This window comes from Sciurus vulgaris (assembly GCF_902686455.1).
Source record: "Sciurus vulgaris genome assembly, chromosome: 3".
Lineage (NCBI taxonomy): Eukaryota > Metazoa > Chordata > Mammalia > Rodentia > Sciuridae > Sciurus > Sciurus vulgaris.
The window spans coordinates 51729998-51747174 of record NC_136463.1 but is presented as its reverse complement, the minus strand read 5'-3'; the positions used below and the strand labels follow the sequence as shown (position 1 = coordinate 51747174).

General features: G+C 37.2%; 1 protein-coding gene across 2 annotated transcripts in view; it reads right to left on the bottom strand.

Annotated features, from left to right (window-relative positions):
- Nucleotides 1-383: 383 nt before the first annotated feature.
- MYH8 (myosin heavy chain 8) overlaps nt 384-17177 on the bottom strand; it is a 28671-nt gene continuing 11877 nt past the window's right edge. For both annotated transcript variants that reach the window (XM_079134052.1, XM_079134053.1), the window contains 24 exons: nt 17014-17081; nt 15401-15488; nt 15198-15315; nt 14732-14855; nt 14501-14637; nt 12563-12818; nt 10596-10838; nt 10338-10514; nt 10113-10258; nt 9940-10030; nt 9464-9853; nt 8911-9037; nt 8490-8608; nt 8167-8363; nt 6947-7130; nt 6698-6863; nt 6478-6602; nt 5283-5591; nt 4411-4614; nt 3070-3195; nt 2787-2957; nt 2522-2626; nt 1714-1809; nt 384-658 (listed from right to left, as the gene is read on the bottom strand). In XM_079134052.1, coding sequence (XP_078990178.1) covers nt 509-658; nt 1714-1809; nt 2522-2626; nt 2787-2957; nt 3070-3195; nt 4411-4614; nt 5283-5591; nt 6478-6602; nt 6698-6863; nt 6947-7130; nt 8167-8363; nt 8490-8608; nt 8911-9037; nt 9464-9853; nt 9940-10030; nt 10113-10258; nt 10338-10514; nt 10596-10838; nt 12563-12818; nt 14501-14637; nt 14732-14855; nt 15198-15315; nt 15401-15488; nt 17014-17081 — 3917 coding nt within the window. In that variant the 3' untranslated portion in view covers nt 384-508. The remainder of the gene's footprint in view (nt 659-1713; nt 1810-2521; nt 2627-2786; nt 2958-3069; nt 3196-4410; nt 4615-5282; nt 5592-6477; nt 6603-6697; nt 6864-6946; nt 7131-8166; nt 8364-8489; nt 8609-8910; nt 9038-9463; nt 9854-9939; nt 10031-10112; nt 10259-10337; nt 10515-10595; nt 10839-12562; nt 12819-14500; nt 14638-14731; nt 14856-15197; nt 15316-15400; nt 15489-17013; nt 17082-17177) is intronic.

Below are 17177 nucleotides of genomic sequence, written 5' to 3'. Positions count from 1 at the left end.
GGCTACTTGTTTCTTGTTTTTTCTCTCGTTTGTGTTTTGTTCCTTGCTATACCCACAGAACTTAGAACAGTATTTAAAGCATAGTAAATATTCAATATCTATTTATGGAATGGTTAAATAAGTGGGTCTGTCTGGAGAGGTACCATCAGAGAATGTTTTCCTGAGTAATTTGTAACAATCTAGAGAAAGTTAATAAAAAAATAAGCCCTGCAAAAGATGTTAGTATGTGTATGTGGGGGATGTGTGCCAGGGAAGGGGCTGTGGGTGGTAATGGAGGTACAAAATAAATGCTCTACGAAGCCATTTATAACATTAAAAATAGCCAGGTGAGAACGGTATTTGAGGGCAAGTAAGTTTGCAAATTAAAATCTAAGTCGTTTAGTTTGTAAATTTACTGTAGGTTTCATTTATTTAACATGAAGAGAAAAATGAACATGATAAAGCAAGTGATCAAAAATAACACATTTTGTGCATTTCTTAACCACTTGGCAGCATCAGGCAAGTGTGTTTACTCTGCACTAATTTTTGTGTGCACCTCCCGGCTCTTCACTCGAAGTTTGTTGACCTGGGATTCTGCGATGTCAGCCCGTTCTTCAGCCTCCTCCAGCTCATGTTGGAGCTTGCGGAATTTAGCTAGGTTAGCATTGGATTGTTCCTCCTAAGAATAGAGAGAGAATTGTGACTTTTATCCTCATTGTATTTGTCACTATACAGGATTATTTTCTCCAGTCAGATACTTCTTTCTCATGTTCTGTTTGCCACATCTGACTTAGAATCTAGACAGAATTTAAAACTTCAGTTACAATTTTTACTTAAAAGAAGGAAAGGAGAAATAGTTTTGGAGAAGAAGCGGCAGCCTCTCTTCAAGCTCCATATCCATTCATGAAGCATGTCCTGACTGGAAAGGAAGAAGAGACCCAGGTATCCTAATAGATAGAGTTCAATAAGTAAATATAAAGTCAAATAATAACTTAGGGAAAATCCCACAAATATTGTTTTGCCATATGTTTTGACTCAGTCTGTAGAGAAAGGCAAGGAAGAAAGACCACCTCCGTTGGTTTGACTCATTGCCATTTGTGCCTCCTTTCCTTTTCTTTTCTCCTTTCCTTCCTTCCTACCCACCACAAGTATCTGGAAGAGTTGAGGGGACAACCAGGAAATGTATGGCTGGAGAATCTTCCAACATCTTTTTTTTTTTTCTCCCAGTGCTGAGAATTGAACTTAGGGCTTCATGTATTCTAAGCATGTGCTCTACCACGGAGCTACATCCCCAGCCCTTTCAACATGATCTTATGGTAGCTGGAATGGATGCAGGGAGAAGAGACCCACTGATAACTCTGGTAGGGAGTGAGTGAGTCAATTCAGGTAAAAGATTGGTGTGGCTTTTAAGAACCCTTGATTTTGTGTACATCTGAAGGGAGAGGAATATTTAATCTGGTGTTAGAGATTTTACTATGTAGTCTTTGCAGCTATCAAGTAAGTGGGTTATTTAGAACTTTCTTTTCTCCCCAGCCCTTACAAAGTGCTTGATAATAAAAATACATTCTCTTGAAGTTCTAATTTATATTAGGATCTGCGGGATAAATTAATACTTATAAATGCACCTTTCTTAAAAAATTTGAGTGGTAGATTCTTTATTCCTTCTTTCTTAACACATTCTTTTAACCTCAATAGGAATTTACTTCTTTCCTCAAGGGCTTAAAAAATACTTACAGCCTCCTCAGCTTGTCTTTTGTATGATTTCACCTTTGCCTGCAATTTATCCACCAAGTCCTGCAGCCTGAGAACATTCTTACGATCTTCCTCAGTCTGAAAGTTTGAAAAAATAATGTGCATTCAATCCCAAATAAATTAGTCAACTATGGGCAGTAAAATAAATTAGTTGATATGATGGCAGGTGGACATGGAGTAAACTTGACCAACTCTGAGGATTCCTTCAGTCTGTTAACAGTGGCCACTCTTGTTAAATGTCTACTATGCGCAGGCTTTGTATTAGGGAATTACACACACCTTCTCTAACCCTTACCTCTCTTCCCGAGAAAGTAGATGCTGTTATTTCTATTTTATAGATGAGGAAACTAAAGCTTAAGTTTAAGATCATTAATTTACTCAAGTTCAACAGTCAAGAAGCCAAACTAGAACTAATACTAGTTTATCTACTTAGTTCTTTTCTCTGTTATGTCATTTCCTTTCTTTCTTTTCTTTCTTCTTTATTTCTTCTGCTCCGCGTGCATGTGTGTGTGTGTGTGTGTGTGTGTGTGTGTGTGTGTGTGTGTGTGTATTGGGGATTAAACCCAGGGCCTTACCCATATTAAGTACATGCTATACCACTGAACTACATCTCCCTAATGTTTTCTAAGGTCTCCCTAATGTTCCTAGCTGAGTATATGTCTGGAATAAGAAACTGTCTTTTACCTATTATATGTAGGGTGTGTCTGTGAGTGCCACAAAAATAGTCACCAGGGTTTCAGTTTCCTTTTGGGTAGAAAGTCTGGATATTCTAGAAAGCTGTTCCCCTTACCTGATAGGTGAGTTCCTTTACTCTTCTTTCATGTTTCCGTAGTCCTTTGACAGCCTCTGCATTACGTTTCTGTTCATTTTCAACTTCTCCTTCAAGTTCACGTACCTGCAACCAAGAAATACTTGTAATTAGGAGATATTAATTAGCCCAGAACCTACTGAAGGTATGGGCTGGGTGTCCCTTGCCCCAGGACATGAATGGGAGCCATATGTAGGAGGCAGTGCTCCTTTTCCTTTCCCAAGTTCTGAAAGATTGAAACACCCACCCTGGCCTCCAGTTTCTGGATCTGCTTCTTGCCACCCTTCAGAGCCAGCTGCTCAGCCTCATCCAGCCGGTGCTGCAGGTCCTTCACGGTCTGTTCCAAGTTCTTCTTCATCCGCTCCAGGTGGGCGCTGGTGTCCTGCTCCTTCTTTAGCTCCTCAGCCATCATGGCGGCCTATTTAGCAAATAAGTAAAAAAAAATAATGAATAATGAATAATGGATAATGAAACCTGCTGGTAGCAGTTACTGCAGCTGTGTCAGGAAGACAAATGCACATCTTGCTCACATCAGTGATGGCTTTCTTGGCCTTCTCTTCTGCATTTCGTGATTCTTGAATTACTTCTTCCACCTCGCTCTGGAGTTGTGAAACATCATTTTCCAATTTCTTCTTGGTGTTGATGAGGCTAGTGTTCTGGTAAAAAAAAATGGCCGTAGAATTTGATAAGATTTTCTGTTTGCCCTCTTCACATTTTACAAATGTTTTGTTGTTGACTTGCCCAAGCGACTTGATACCAAGATTTCACTAAGCTTTAAATATTTGTCCAGTGCAAAAATCAATCATTTGCAAGGTTCGAAATGCCTTCATTCTCTTGCCAGTGCCCCAATGTTCACCTGATTTATGCATAAGGACTCTAAAATTTAAGAGTGACCATATCGATGGACATTAACTATTTGCTCTTTCAATTGTATTTCAATCAAGACATCACTAATGTTCTATCCTTTTTATTTTTTTGGTACTGGGGATTGAATCCAGAGGTGCTTTACCACTGAGTCACATCCCCAGCCCATTTATTTTAAATTTTTTTTCTTTTATTTTGAGACAGGGTCTTGCTACGTTGCTTAGGGCCTCTCTAAGTTGCTTAGACTGGCTTTGAACTTGTGGTCCTCCTACCTCAGTCTCTCAAGTGGCTAGGACCTGGCACTACTATTCTATCCTTAAAAGGTCAGAAATACTATGTTAGAAAAGAGTAGATTCTTTTTGTAAGTGCCTGGAACAGGGAGTTTCTCAGTTAGGAGGTGAACTTTCATTGCTTGCTTCCTTAGGGAATTCTGAATTTGTCTTATGAAAATATTTTCTTAAGATTTCAAAGCAGTAGGTCTTTAAGAGAAGCAAAATAGCTTCAGTGGATATCTGGTAATGCTTAGGGGTACATTTTTTTGGTGTCACAATGACTAGGAGTTGCTATTGCATTTAATGCCTGGGCAAGTCAGGAATGCTAAATATCCTGTGAGGCACAGGGACAGTGAATACAACAAAGCCAAATGCTGCAGTGCCCCTAATGAGAAGCTCTGTGTGGAACATTTTCAGAGTTTGGAGACTATAGATACCTTTACTCAGATTTATTCTACCTCATGGTTTTGAAGATAATGTGAAGAGGCAAACCTTATTTTTAAATTAAAACAATAACAGCAACAACAACAACAAAAACAACACTTTTTGGTAGAGAATCTAAAAATAAAATTTTAAAAGTCAAGTAGGAACACACACCCAAATCACCCATAATCCCATCACTCAAAGATAATTGCAGTTAATATTTTAAAACATATCCCTCCTCCTGGTTTTTATATCCATATTTATAAAAACGAATCTGACTCATCACTTACCAATAATCAGCTTTTGTCTCACCTGGGTGTGGAGAAGCTGGACACGCTCACTGGCATCCAGGAGCTCCTGTTCCGCTATTTTCCTACTCCTCTCCGTCTGCTCCAGTGTGGCCCGCAGCTCCTCCACCTCTGCCTGCAGCAGGTTGGCTCTGCGCTCCACAATTGCCAGCTGCTCCTTCAGGTCCTCCTGGCCCCGGAGAGCATCATCCAGGTGCAGCTGGGTTTCCTATTAAGTAAACACACACACACACACAAGAAAAACAAACAAAAAAAAACCCCTTAAGGCACATTATGGAGAGGATGGGAAACGTCACAGGAGACAAACTGGAAGAATGTACTGGTACCAGGAACAGGAAATGACATGCATGTCATTTTAATGAGTTTGAGAATGGTTGTTACTTGCTCAGGGTGAGAGAATTATCAAAAGACATAGATTCTTGTTCTTTTTCTGCCTTGAAGTAGTTATTTTGTCATGTGTGAGTCATTAACATTTATCATTTCCCATATGTAGTACCTAATATCTGTTATCTCGTTTTATCCTTTCAGTGCTCCTATGAGGTAGGAAATTTCATTCTTATTTTGGAGAAGAAGAAACAGTGGTTCTGAGAGGCTAAATAACTTGTCAAAAATCAGGAAGATAGTGAAAAAACTGAAACTCAACTGAGGCCTGTCTGGTACCAAATTCTGTGCACTTTTATACCTTAATCTTTGGGCTTCTCTGTTTTATTTCATATAGTATCTTTTAAAGTATTATGTTCTGTATGCCTTTAGTTTAGTTACCTTCATATGTTTAGCAATATAATTTGTTAAAAGAGAAAAAAGGGCTCACTTAGCAAAGTATTTTGGGGAACGGCAGACAGGTAACTTCCCTGACTCATCTGACAGGCGAATTACCTTCAAGATCCCTTGGGTATTCCTGTAGTTCCTCAAGCTCTCTGCAGCCAAGCGATTGGCGTGGTTCAGCTGGATTTCCATTTCATTCAGATCTCCTTCCATCTTCTTTTTGACTCTCAGAGCATCATTCCTGCTCCTGATTTCTGCATCCAGGGTGCTCTGCATCGTCTCCACAACCCTAATATGGTTTCTCTTCAGCTGGTCAATTTCCTCATCTTTTTCAGCAATTTTCCTATCAACTTCAGACTTGACTTGGTTCAACTCAAGCTGGATACGAAGAATCTTTCCTTCTTCGTGTTCAAGAGATGCCTGAACAAAACAGTGATCAATTAATAGTGGAAAAAAACTTGAGTATTTGGACCCTATTCCATTTTGACCCAAACTTACTAAGATTAGTTAATCTAATTTTGCAAAGTACAATACAAAAACCTAGGCAAAATCATTCTTTTGCTGTTCACTCACAAATTATATAGGACAGCTTTGTAATAAAGATGTTTTCTGTTATAAAAATCCTTTTAGTACTAGCAAAAGTATGTGATTAAATTTAATGTGTAATAAACATGAACTTAATCTGTTATATAAATTAAAATGCTTATGATATACTAATCTGGTGTAGAAACTATCAGTTTTAAAATATATGTATTTCTCTGATTACATAAAACATGTTCATTCTAGAATGTAGGGGCATTATATAAGAATGAATAAAAAACTACCAGTGGTGCCCCTACTGAGAGATACTCATCTTAATATGAATTTTTTCTGGTCTGTTTTCCTATCCCTATATATTTTTACATAATCAAAGTTGTACAAGCAACTCTGTGTCTTGACTTTAAAAAGCAAATGTTTTTATCTATTATAAATATTTCTCCATATTAATCCTATTTAATGGTTATATGGAATGCCACCAAATAGCTAATTCTATAATTTTTTGTTGTAGTTGTTCTTGGATTGGACATATCTAAAAGTTTTGCCTCTTTTTAGCATTATTTTCTTGGGATAAATTCTTAGAATTGAGGGGGTCAGAGTATTTGAATTTTTACGGCTTCTGATTACCATTGCCAGGTTGTTCTTCACAAAGGCCATACAAATTCAGATTGTCATGAGAGTCATAATAATGTGTCCGTCTCATGGTACCCACTGTCAGTGTTTTCACTGATGTTTGTCTTTGTTTTTTTCTCACAACAATAATACATACCTCTGCTTCCTCTAAGGCAGCCTGAATGTCACATTTCTCTTGTTCCACTTGCTTCTTTATTTTCTCCAATTCATGAATTTGTTTCCCTCCCTCTGCAATCTGCTCTGTGAGGTCAGAAATCTCCTCTGTGTATGAAAAGACCAGGAGAAGTAGTTAGACTGTGGCAACACAGGAAGGTCCTGTCAGGGCTGCGAAGGCAGGGAATGTCATGAGGACTCACGCTGCAAGTTCTTATTTTCCCTCTTTAGCGTTTCCAGTAGATCCAGGGATTCCTCATAGGCGTTCTTCACCTTGAACAGCTCCGTACTTAGAGAACGGGATTCCTTCTGGGATGCCTCAAGTTCAGCCTGAGTTTCTTCATATTTCTGTTTCCATTCTGATAGGACCTGAGAAGCAATTAATTGTCAGTAGATACAAGGAGAAGGAAAACCAGATAATACATTCATAAAGTTTAAGCAGGCTGGGCCACCTTGTCAAAGTTTCTTTGCTTCTTATCAAGAGCTGCACAGGCAGCATTGGATCTTTCTACATCCAGCATGAGGTCCTCCACCTCATTCTGGAGCCGCTGCTTTGTCTTCTCCAAGGAAGCACATTTAGCATTCACAGCTTCTACATGTTCTTCAGCTTCCTGCAGACGCTGAGCCAGCTTCTTCCTAAAGAAGAAGCCAGAGAGTCAAGACCAGTCTAAGGCCAGGGGTAAAGCAATAACTTCCATGGAGTCTCTCACAGTCCTGTTCTTTACTGGCAAAACCTATGTGTTTTTCAAAACTGTGGGAGCCAGGACTGCTTTCTAGATAATAAACTATATGCAAAGTTTCAAAGTAGTGAAACAATTGAATTCATGTCTTTGGTATATCATTGAATTTTTAGAGGCTGTTATTGAAGCTGTCACTGTGCCTTAATTTGTTAGTAATTTGGGATTTTTTTAGGACTTTTGATTGGGAATGGTTATGAAAATGATTAGCAGAGAAAACTATTTATTGATTTATATATCCTTTCTCATTACGAAAAGAATTTGAGACTAACTAGATATTTTATTGGGCAAAAATATGCTGAGCATATTTATTTGTTTTTTCAGACTTTCTATTCCTGGCATAGCCAGTTTATTCTACTTATATATATTTGGGAAAAATATAAAAAGAGAAAGAAATTTATAGAAAATCAGGACAATTAATACAGTTTAAGCAAAGGCAGGTTTGGTTTTTGTTTAGAGTTTTCTACATTCTTGTTTTATTCTCAATTGTTTGCCAAGGATATATCCTTAAGGTACAGAAAAAAACTTTAGTTCTGATATCCAAGAAAATACTGGAAGGCATCCTTTGGTTTATACAAAGAGAGGTGAGAGCCATGTCTGTTTGCTCAGTGCTTAAGAAGGTGGGTTCTGGAATCAGAACATCTGGTTCTAATCCAAACTGTACTCATTTATTTATCCTTAGGGTCATTGGTTAACATCTTGTGGCTTCAATTTCCTTATCAGTAAAATAGGAATAAGAATAATGATACCAACATAATATTGTTATGAAAACTAAATTAGTGAATGTGTATACAATAATTGACATATAGTACACACTCAGTGAATATTAGCTTTTCCTGTTATTATGTTATTGATATCACAGCTACTTCTGGGAGTTGCAGAGTTGTGCTGCTAAGAGACTGTCTTTCTCCTCCTCTAGAGTGCACAGCACATACTTGGCCTCCTCCAGCTCCTCTGTGCGCTGGATGGCATCTGTCTCGTATTTGGTCCTCCACTGGGCAACCTCACTGTTGGCCTTGGACAGCGCCCTCTGCAGTTCGGCTTTGCCTTCCTGCTCCTCCTCATACTGCTCCCGCAGGAGGTCACAGTCATGGCGTGAGGACTGCAGAGCGTGGGCCAGAGCGTTCTTGGCCTATGCAAATGGCAATTTAGTGACTTTAATTCATGTATTTAGTGATATTTAGTTTATATACCTCAAGTAGTACCTACTGGGCATGCTTAGATTTGATTAATCAAGAAGATTAATGGCAAAACTCACTTTAGTTTCTTCCTCTAGCTGACGTTTCAGCTCCTCAATCTGTTGGGTAGATGCTTGTTTGCTCCTTGAAAGTTGAGAGACTAAAGCATCTTTTTCATCTAATTGTCGAGAATATTCACCTAAAAATTGTAGAAGCAAAGGAATTTTTAATGGCATAACAATTGTCTTAAAACTCTGTGTTTGTGTGTGTGTGTGTAATCTCCTTTTTAATATTGTTACAGAACTGGGGATTAACAAGCAGAACTGCCATAAGAGTGTAACTAGTAAACTTGTCTGCTCATTCTTACTTTTTTTTCCTGTTTGATCTGCCCAGAAAATTCTGAGAGTTAGTTTATCCCCTTTTAAAATAGGGGTATTTCTATTTATTTGGACTCCAGAATCACTTTTACCTAGTCTTGGGACTCAGGGAAGGTGCCATTACCTGCTTCTGTCTGCAGGCGTGCCCTCTGCGCTGTCAGTTCATTGATGAGCCGCTGCTGCTCCTCTTCCTTGGTCTTTAGCTCACTGACTTGATCTTCTAGAGTACGGCACATCTTTTCAAGGTTTACCTATGGAACAGGTGCCATGAAAGATAAGACACTGAATGCAGCACACACACAAAAAGGAAAGTTAGACTCTGATTCCTAAAATATTTTTAGCATGAATACATTTATGTCCAGTGTAAGTAGAAAGTTATGACATCAACTCTGTGGAATATGCCAGAGTTCAAGCATAGTGAGTACATGATATCTTTACATTGTTTGTTGTTGGAGACCATTCATGTATTCCAATTATACTGACACTTAAAGTGGATTTTGAAATCCTCTTAGTGGGTCATAATGAGTAATTTTTTAAAAAATGAAATAGAATGGAATATATTAGGATAAAAAATATTCGAGTAGTACTATAAAATTGCCTGCAAACCATGTTTAATGAAAGAGAACAAGGAATGAGTATTTATGTCATTACCCTCATTTAAAATCAGTACTGAATACCTTGGCTTTGGAAATGGCCTCTGCGTTACTGCTAAGGTCATCGATCTCCATCTTCAGCTCACTCTTTTCCTTCTCCAGCTTCTGCTTGACCCTCTGCAGGTTGTCGATCTGCTCCCCAAGTTCAGCCACACTGTCTGCATGCTTCTTCCGAAGAGCAGCTGCAGTGGCTTCATGTTGCAGGGTGGCCTCTTCCAGATCCCTGCGAAGTTTCTGGAACTCAGCCTCTCGCTTCTTGTTCAACTCCACTTGAGCAGAAGTGGCTCCACCAGCTTCTTCCAGTCGCTCGCTGATCTCCTCCAGTTCCCGAGAGAGGTCAGAGCGCTGCTTCTCTGCTTTGGCCCTGGAAGCCCGCTCTGCCTCAATTTCCTCCTCCAGCTCTTCTATGCGGGCCTAGGAGTGAAACAGGCACATCAACATAAACCCAGCTCAATTTTGGGGTTTTCTTCTTTGTAGAAAAAACAGGTGAGATGACTCACTTGCAACTCTTTGATCTTCTTCTGTAGTTGAATTTCTACTGCTTGCTCATCCTCAATTTTGCTGATCAAATTGCTAATTTCAAATTCTTTCCTGTAGAAAGAAAAATAAGTCATTTTAATACCCACAGGAATTGAAAAATGATATCACATAAAATTTTTTTTAGAGCTCTTACTTTTTAAGCTTTTCATCAAGTTGCTGTTTGTCATTTTCTATATCCATTGTGGATTCTTGGGCCAATTTGAGGTCACCTTCTAGTTTCCTCTTTGCTCTTTCTAGGTCCATTCGAAGTTTCTTTTCTTGCTCCAGAGACCCTTCAAGCTAATGAGAAAGTAAATATGTTAAAAATTGAAAGTATATTTTTAAAAATATTTCAAAAGGATATTAAAAATATGCTTACATCATCCACTTGCTGTTCAAGCTTGGTTTTAGCTTTGGTCAGGGTGTTGACTTTGTCCTCCTCTGCCTGCAGGTCATCCAGGGTCTGCTGGTGGGCCTCTTGGAGGGCCTTCTTCTCCTTGGTCAGCTTAGCGATGGTTTCATCCAGGCCTGCCATCTCTTCTGTGAGGTTTTTCACCTACGGAGGTTAAGAAAGAGATGAGCTCTGCCACCTCACTAGGAAGAGCCTGTATATAGTACAACAGAGTCCGCTTCATACCTTGTTCTCCGTGGCATGCTTCTCCTTTTCAACCTTGGCCAGTGTCAGCTCTAGGTCGTCAATGTCTTTCTTCAGTTCTGAGCACTCATCCTCCAGTTTCCTCTTCTTGGCGGTCAGCTCAGCATTGATCTCCTCCTCATCCTCAGCTCTCTCAGTCACCTCTTTGATTTTGGCTTCAAGCTGGATTTTGTTTTTGATCAGTTGTTCACACCTTTCCTCTGCATCAGCCAAGCTATCTGCTTCCTATGGAGAGATTCATTAAGATATTTAGAGAACTTGGTATTGATTTTGAAACTTATTCTTTGCACAAAGTAATAGTGTTTTACTGAATTTTGTTGAATTTTTCAGTATGAATATAAATTTCACCTTAAATGAACCTTATTACATGACCTGGAGAAATGCATCTAATTAGAAGTGAGATTTAGGTTTAGAAGCACTCTAGTCTTCATAATGATTGAATCAGAGGTGTCATTGACTCTGAAAAATAGTGTATAGAAGAGTGAAAGACATCTAGACAATGTAAAATGAAGTCTGGATGCTTGCCCCAATAGTGCCTCCATATGTATGACCATGGACAAATTGCTTCATTCCTCTTATTCTCAGTATTTTCCATATGTAAAGAAGGAGGCTGGAATAAATGATTATCAAGAGCCTTTCAGCTATAACGTTCAAAGATGTTGATTAAAAGAAATTGGTTAGTTTTGAGTTTGATTTTTCCCTCCCCTTCTCAACAACTAGTTGCCAGATTGCATTTAAAAAATGAAAGAAAGTAACTTAAATACTATTAAGCATTTTTTATATGTTGAAACCTTTCTGATGGTCCATAACAACACTATAATTATCCAACATTTCTGTATCCATTTAAAGAATTGCCTATTAGCTTCAAAATGAACTTTAGAAAATATACGAATAAGTAATTTAGAGAAACTATATAAACAGCTTTGTAAATTTTTTATAAGTGATTAATTAAAGGACTCAAATAAAAATCAATCCAGCCAATAACGTATTAGCTTACTCTGCCCCTGGGGAATTTCTTTAACTTCCCACTGTTTGTTTTGTTTATATCTTAAGTTTTAAAAAAATATTTGAAAATAAATGTAATTAAAAAGGATAATAATAAGGACTGTCATGGTTCCTTTGCTTTTTAAAAAATAATGATGCATTCAATAAGTATTTTCTAACTGATCATGAGTATGATAAAGATTAAGCTAGAGAAGCCGTGGTCCTGTTTTTAGAAAAATGTAACTTTCATATAAGCGAAACCATCAGAGGAACCATTGAAAATCACTTAAAATTTAGGGAAACTATCCTCTTTGTATGTTACTTCATGACATGTTGGGCTTGTTGAACTAAGGAAATGGGAGGTTATGTTTGGCCAGAATGCTGTGACAAATTTACTTCTCATCCTGACAAAAATCTGACTCATAAACAGAGCCCTAAGAACTCTTCTTTGCATCAAAAGAGGAATCAGGGAGGTTTCATTGCTTTGCCTCTTGCATTGGTAATTCAGTTCAAGTTAATACAAGTATGTTTATTGTGTTTAATATCAGGGGTTCAGGAAAGGAGATACAGAGACAAAGAATATTAACCGTTGTTCTTGAATTTGAAGACAATCTCATAGACTTGTGTTTAGAAAATAGGACTATACTCTTAAGGTTGAGACAATGCAGCCAAGACAAAGGAATAAAATACCTGAATGAGATTTGGGGGCTTTACTTTCAATTTGATTCCATCGTGGTACTTAAATTTTGTGATGTTATTGAATAAATTCTTCAATCTTCCCTTTTCCCTTTTGTAACTTGGATGTAATTGTGCCTTTCCTTCCTTTCATATTGGAAGATCAGGAAATACTTAACAACAAAACTTGCAATTTTTTTTTCAAGAAAAGACTATTTTGTAAGTCAGACTCTAGTCTCATTTCAGAAAAAGGTTTGGAGCGTAGTACATTCAGAATATGGGTTACTCACAGACTGAACCTGGAGTTGCAGGTCATTTTTCTCTTTCAATAGAGTGACCATTTTTTCCTCCAGTTCCTTCCTTTTTGCCTCTGACTTGGCAAGTTCATCCTTGGTTTTCTGAAACTCCTCCTTCATGGTGGCCATCTCCTTCTCAGTCTCTGCACTCTTGAGGAGGGGCTTGATCTTGAAGAAGAGTTTCATCCAGGGCCAGTGCTTGACGTTCATGAATGCACGGACATTGTACTGAATGCAGAAAAGGGCTTCTCTGAAATGACATAAAAATATCAGTGTTGCCCGGTGCAGTGACATATGCCTGTAATCCCAGCAATTCAGGAGGCTAAGGTAAGAGGAATGAAAGTTGGAGGCCAACCTCAGCAACTTAGCAAGACCCTAAGGACTTAGTGAGTCTCTTTATGAAAATAAAACATTAAAAAAAGGGCTGGGGATGTGGCTCAGTGGTTAAGCAACCCTGGGTTTAATCCCTGGACCAAAACTAAAACAAAACATTATCAGTGTAGATTGTTCCATTACATGCAATACCCTTGACTATTTATTGCACATGAACTGTCCTTTTAATGATAATCTTTGTACATAAATATCAGATTCTTATATATTATATGCAAAATTTGCACACACATGTACTCTGAACACTCACATTCATAGTTTGCAGTCCTCAATACAACTACTTTGCTAATGTGAGTGCTGTTCCTATTGAGCAATTCATTTTTCTTAGTTCCCATCAAACTAGGAAAGAAGCTGATTTTGGAGGATAAACATTTGAATTTATGAGTAGCATATGCCATTCATTGAAGGATCATTTGACATTATTACAGTAGTATTGATTTGGTAGTTGGTGTAGCAATTGTAAGTTGATTGTACTGCTTGGTTGTTGCCATATGATTGTGAACTGTGAAATGGAAGAGGTTGCTTTCCGAATTGCCCCACCTAAAGTGGTCATCTGTTTTGCTATCTCTTTCTTTAAACTACTCTTTTTAATCACCACTGAAATATCCACTCTTCTTTTGTTAGCTTCCTCAGATAATACAGTGACTTTTCTAAATTCTTTCAAATGCCTCAGTCTTATCTGCTTAATTAGATCATTAAAAATTGCAGAATATTTAGTATGAACTGTATTCTAAAATTTGTTTTTGCTAAGTAAAACTGAAAAATAGTAATAGAAATTAGTTTTTTCTGCAAACTGTACCAATAGACTAGCAAGGTTTGACTAACTTTTAGCAATGTGTATATTTCTTCGAATTTGTTAAAATGTAAATTTTATTTCTATGGGTCCAGTTTTTAAGAACTGCAAGTCTGAGAAGGCAGATACCTTGACACAAACCATCATGTGGATGCATGGAAAAGACTTGGGAACACTTGTAATGCAGAACTAAATAAGTACAGGTGAGAAAAATGAATGCAAGTTGTGTGTGTGAGGAGAGGGAATGCAGTAGTGTGTAGATAAACTTGGTAAGGTTAATTACAGAAAGGAGAAATGGAACTTTTGAGTAGATAAATTTGGACAAGGGGACAAGGCTTGTGAAAACATGAACATAAGAGATAAACAAATTGTTTAGCCTGGCTAGAAAAGACTGTGTGGTTGGAAATGATAAATGAGGTGGGGAATAGAGAGGTCCTTGACAGCCAAACAAAGCAACTTGCATTTGACATGGGTCACCACGGGGACCCACAAACTGAGATACTGCATGATGAAAATAGTGCTTCCTGCAAACTGTTTCTGCAGCTATAAGTGAGATGGATGGAAAAGGAGAAATTGGAGACGAGAGAAAGTTTGGAGGGAATTCAAGTATGAACAGTGAAGCAAAAGCTGATGTATGGTAGGGTTGAGAGGCACATGTTAACCACAAAATGAAAGAATTAACGAATGACAAAATCTAATTGATAATCTTCAGGAGACCTTATAATTCTGATAATCTTTATCATTGTTACCTCCTCTGTAACATTTTCTGGTATTCTACTCTCATAAGGAATCCTCTACAGACAGCTTGTGTTCTTGTTATTATCTGGGCCAACTTTTCATCTCTCATTTCTTCCAGAAGACCCAGAAGGCCAGCTTTGAAGAAAACCTGGAGAAATGGAGAGTCACAAATCATCCCCATACTACATGAGACAGAAATGGCAGAAGGTATTGGATCAGGCATAAATAAGTAACAACTATACCTTGGTATGTCCAAATTTATATTGGGTATGATCAATATCAATAGAAGCCAGGAGTTTCTCTGAAGCCTTCTTGCTATCAATGAACTGTCCCTCTGGAATAGCACTTGCATTTAAAACCTTGTATCTGTTAAGTTAAACAGATGAAGAATAGTTAGGAAGGTTTGATTCCATATTCAAATGACACCAAAAATAAATATCAATAAAAATCTTAAGAACAAAAGTGAAAGTAGGAAGTCTAACTGTTCTTTAAGGTTAGATAATGAAATGATGATTTTCTGTTGCATGCCTTCTTTCTATTATTCTTCTATCCTGTTATCCTGTACTCTTACTTCAAGACTGTATTATTCAACTTCTTAATTTTATAATATATACCAACTAGATTACATGAAATAGAGTAAACAAAGGACAGCAATTAAGATGATAAAATCATCACAGCATTTGATGAAATACAACAAAGAGAACTGACCTTTGCTTAAAATCCCCATATAAGATTCTGCTTGGGAATCCTTTCCTGCAAATGCGGATGCCTTCCAACACACCATTACACCTCAGCTGATGCAGGACAAGTTCATGCTCCATGGCACCTAAAAATAGAGAAGAGAATTTTACTCCTAGGCATTGAATTTTCAAACCTGTTGCTGCTTGATTAGTTCATGCTCTGTGTCTTACCAGGAGTTTTGGTTTCATTGGGAATGATACACCGTACAAAGTGAGGATGTGTGCTCCTCAAATTGGTCATCAGTTTATTTAAATTTTCCTAGAAAACCAAATAGAAGGGACTTGATGAGAAAGTCCTATTTTGGATCGCTTTTTAAAAAATATAATTAAAAGGCACTCTTAACTAGTAGGCACAAGCTTATGAAGCTTCAATCTCAGTATTTTGAAGGTCTCAGGATTCTACTTTGCTAAAGGCCAAAGTACTGGAAGAAATGTAGATCTCCAAGGTATTCATTTATAACATCTAGGATCTGTTTGATAAACAGAATACAAAGTCAGTAGCCTTGATACAGGAAGTGTTCTCAACTGGGATTCAGAAGACAAAAGACTATGGCCTTTCTCTGCCACTAATGAGCTGCCTGACTTTATAAAATCCCTTTTGTCTCTCTGAGCTTCATCTGAAAATAGTTGATATGATCCTTTGGTCTCTTTTGTCTCTTTCAGTGCTAATAGTTTTCACAGTTGCTAGCAGTTTACAGTGGTAACCTAGATTAAAAATTGTCCAACTGTTTCCATTCCTTCCTTGAGTTTATTGTTCCCAGGGTCCTCTAACTTCTAGTTTTGTTTAGTTTTTTGATGAATCTAAAAGTTTGAGATTATATAATTTATATTGATCTTGGGTACCCAAGAACATCTATTGTCTGCAGCATATGGGATAATTATTCCAGAAATATAGTGATTGATTATGACTGTTTCATCCAGCCATAAACATCTTTTATGTAAATATTTATCAGTCTTTTTTAGGCATATTCTTTAAGAAGACAGATTGTTTTCCATATCTCAGTTAACCATTAGGACAATGGAAATAAATAATATGAGTTTGTAGTCTTGAAAAGATACAATAAGAACAACTTGAACTGAGTCTATTTGGTAAGAAAATGCAAATTAGTAGTGAGAAAGAAAGAGAAGTTCTCCTGTTTAGGTCAGAGGTTATATGCCATATCTACATTTTAGTTTTGAAGGGAATGAGACTTAGCCACACAAATGCTCATAAAGCAGTCATTAGACTAGATGTATTGTATACTCAAAGAGCCATTTTTTTAACTGCATAAGAAAATTACATTATTTTGTAGTAAAATTATTATTCTTTCAATTTCAAGAGTTTTTTTAAAAAATCTTATTCATTTAAATCATTAGATTTTTTTGAGCTACTATAAAAATTAATGCAGTTTAGAGGACAAAGATGTGTTTTGGTGGGAAGATGTTCTAAAGATTATATTCATGCTCATTCTCAAAGAGAAACTCATGAACATTCTTGAAGGGCAACATTGGGAAATAGGAATATGACCTTCATAAGGATAGCTTTGAAGTTCAGCTATGCTTCCCTAAAAATCAGTTTCATTATATAATAAAAAGCTCCTAAGACTATTATGGCATTCCTGAATATATTAGATAATCATAATAAGAAATAATGAATAAAGCAACCATTCCTGTAGGAATGACAAAAGTGAATATTTGGAGTGAGTCCTATTAACATTCCACTCCCTCCTAATTTATTCTAAATCCTATAATTATAATAATTTATAGAAGCTGAATGGATTTTTCATTTTAAATTAGCACTTTACCCTGAAAAGGGCTGACACAGTCTGGAAAGAAGAGCCCTTCTTCTTAGCACCTTTCTTTGCTCCGCTTTCTAAAGTTAAAAAAAAAAAAAGAAAAGAAAGAAAAAAAAAGAGAAGAAAAGAAAAAAAGAAAACCCATCAATTAGAATAGAATTCCCGAGGCTAGA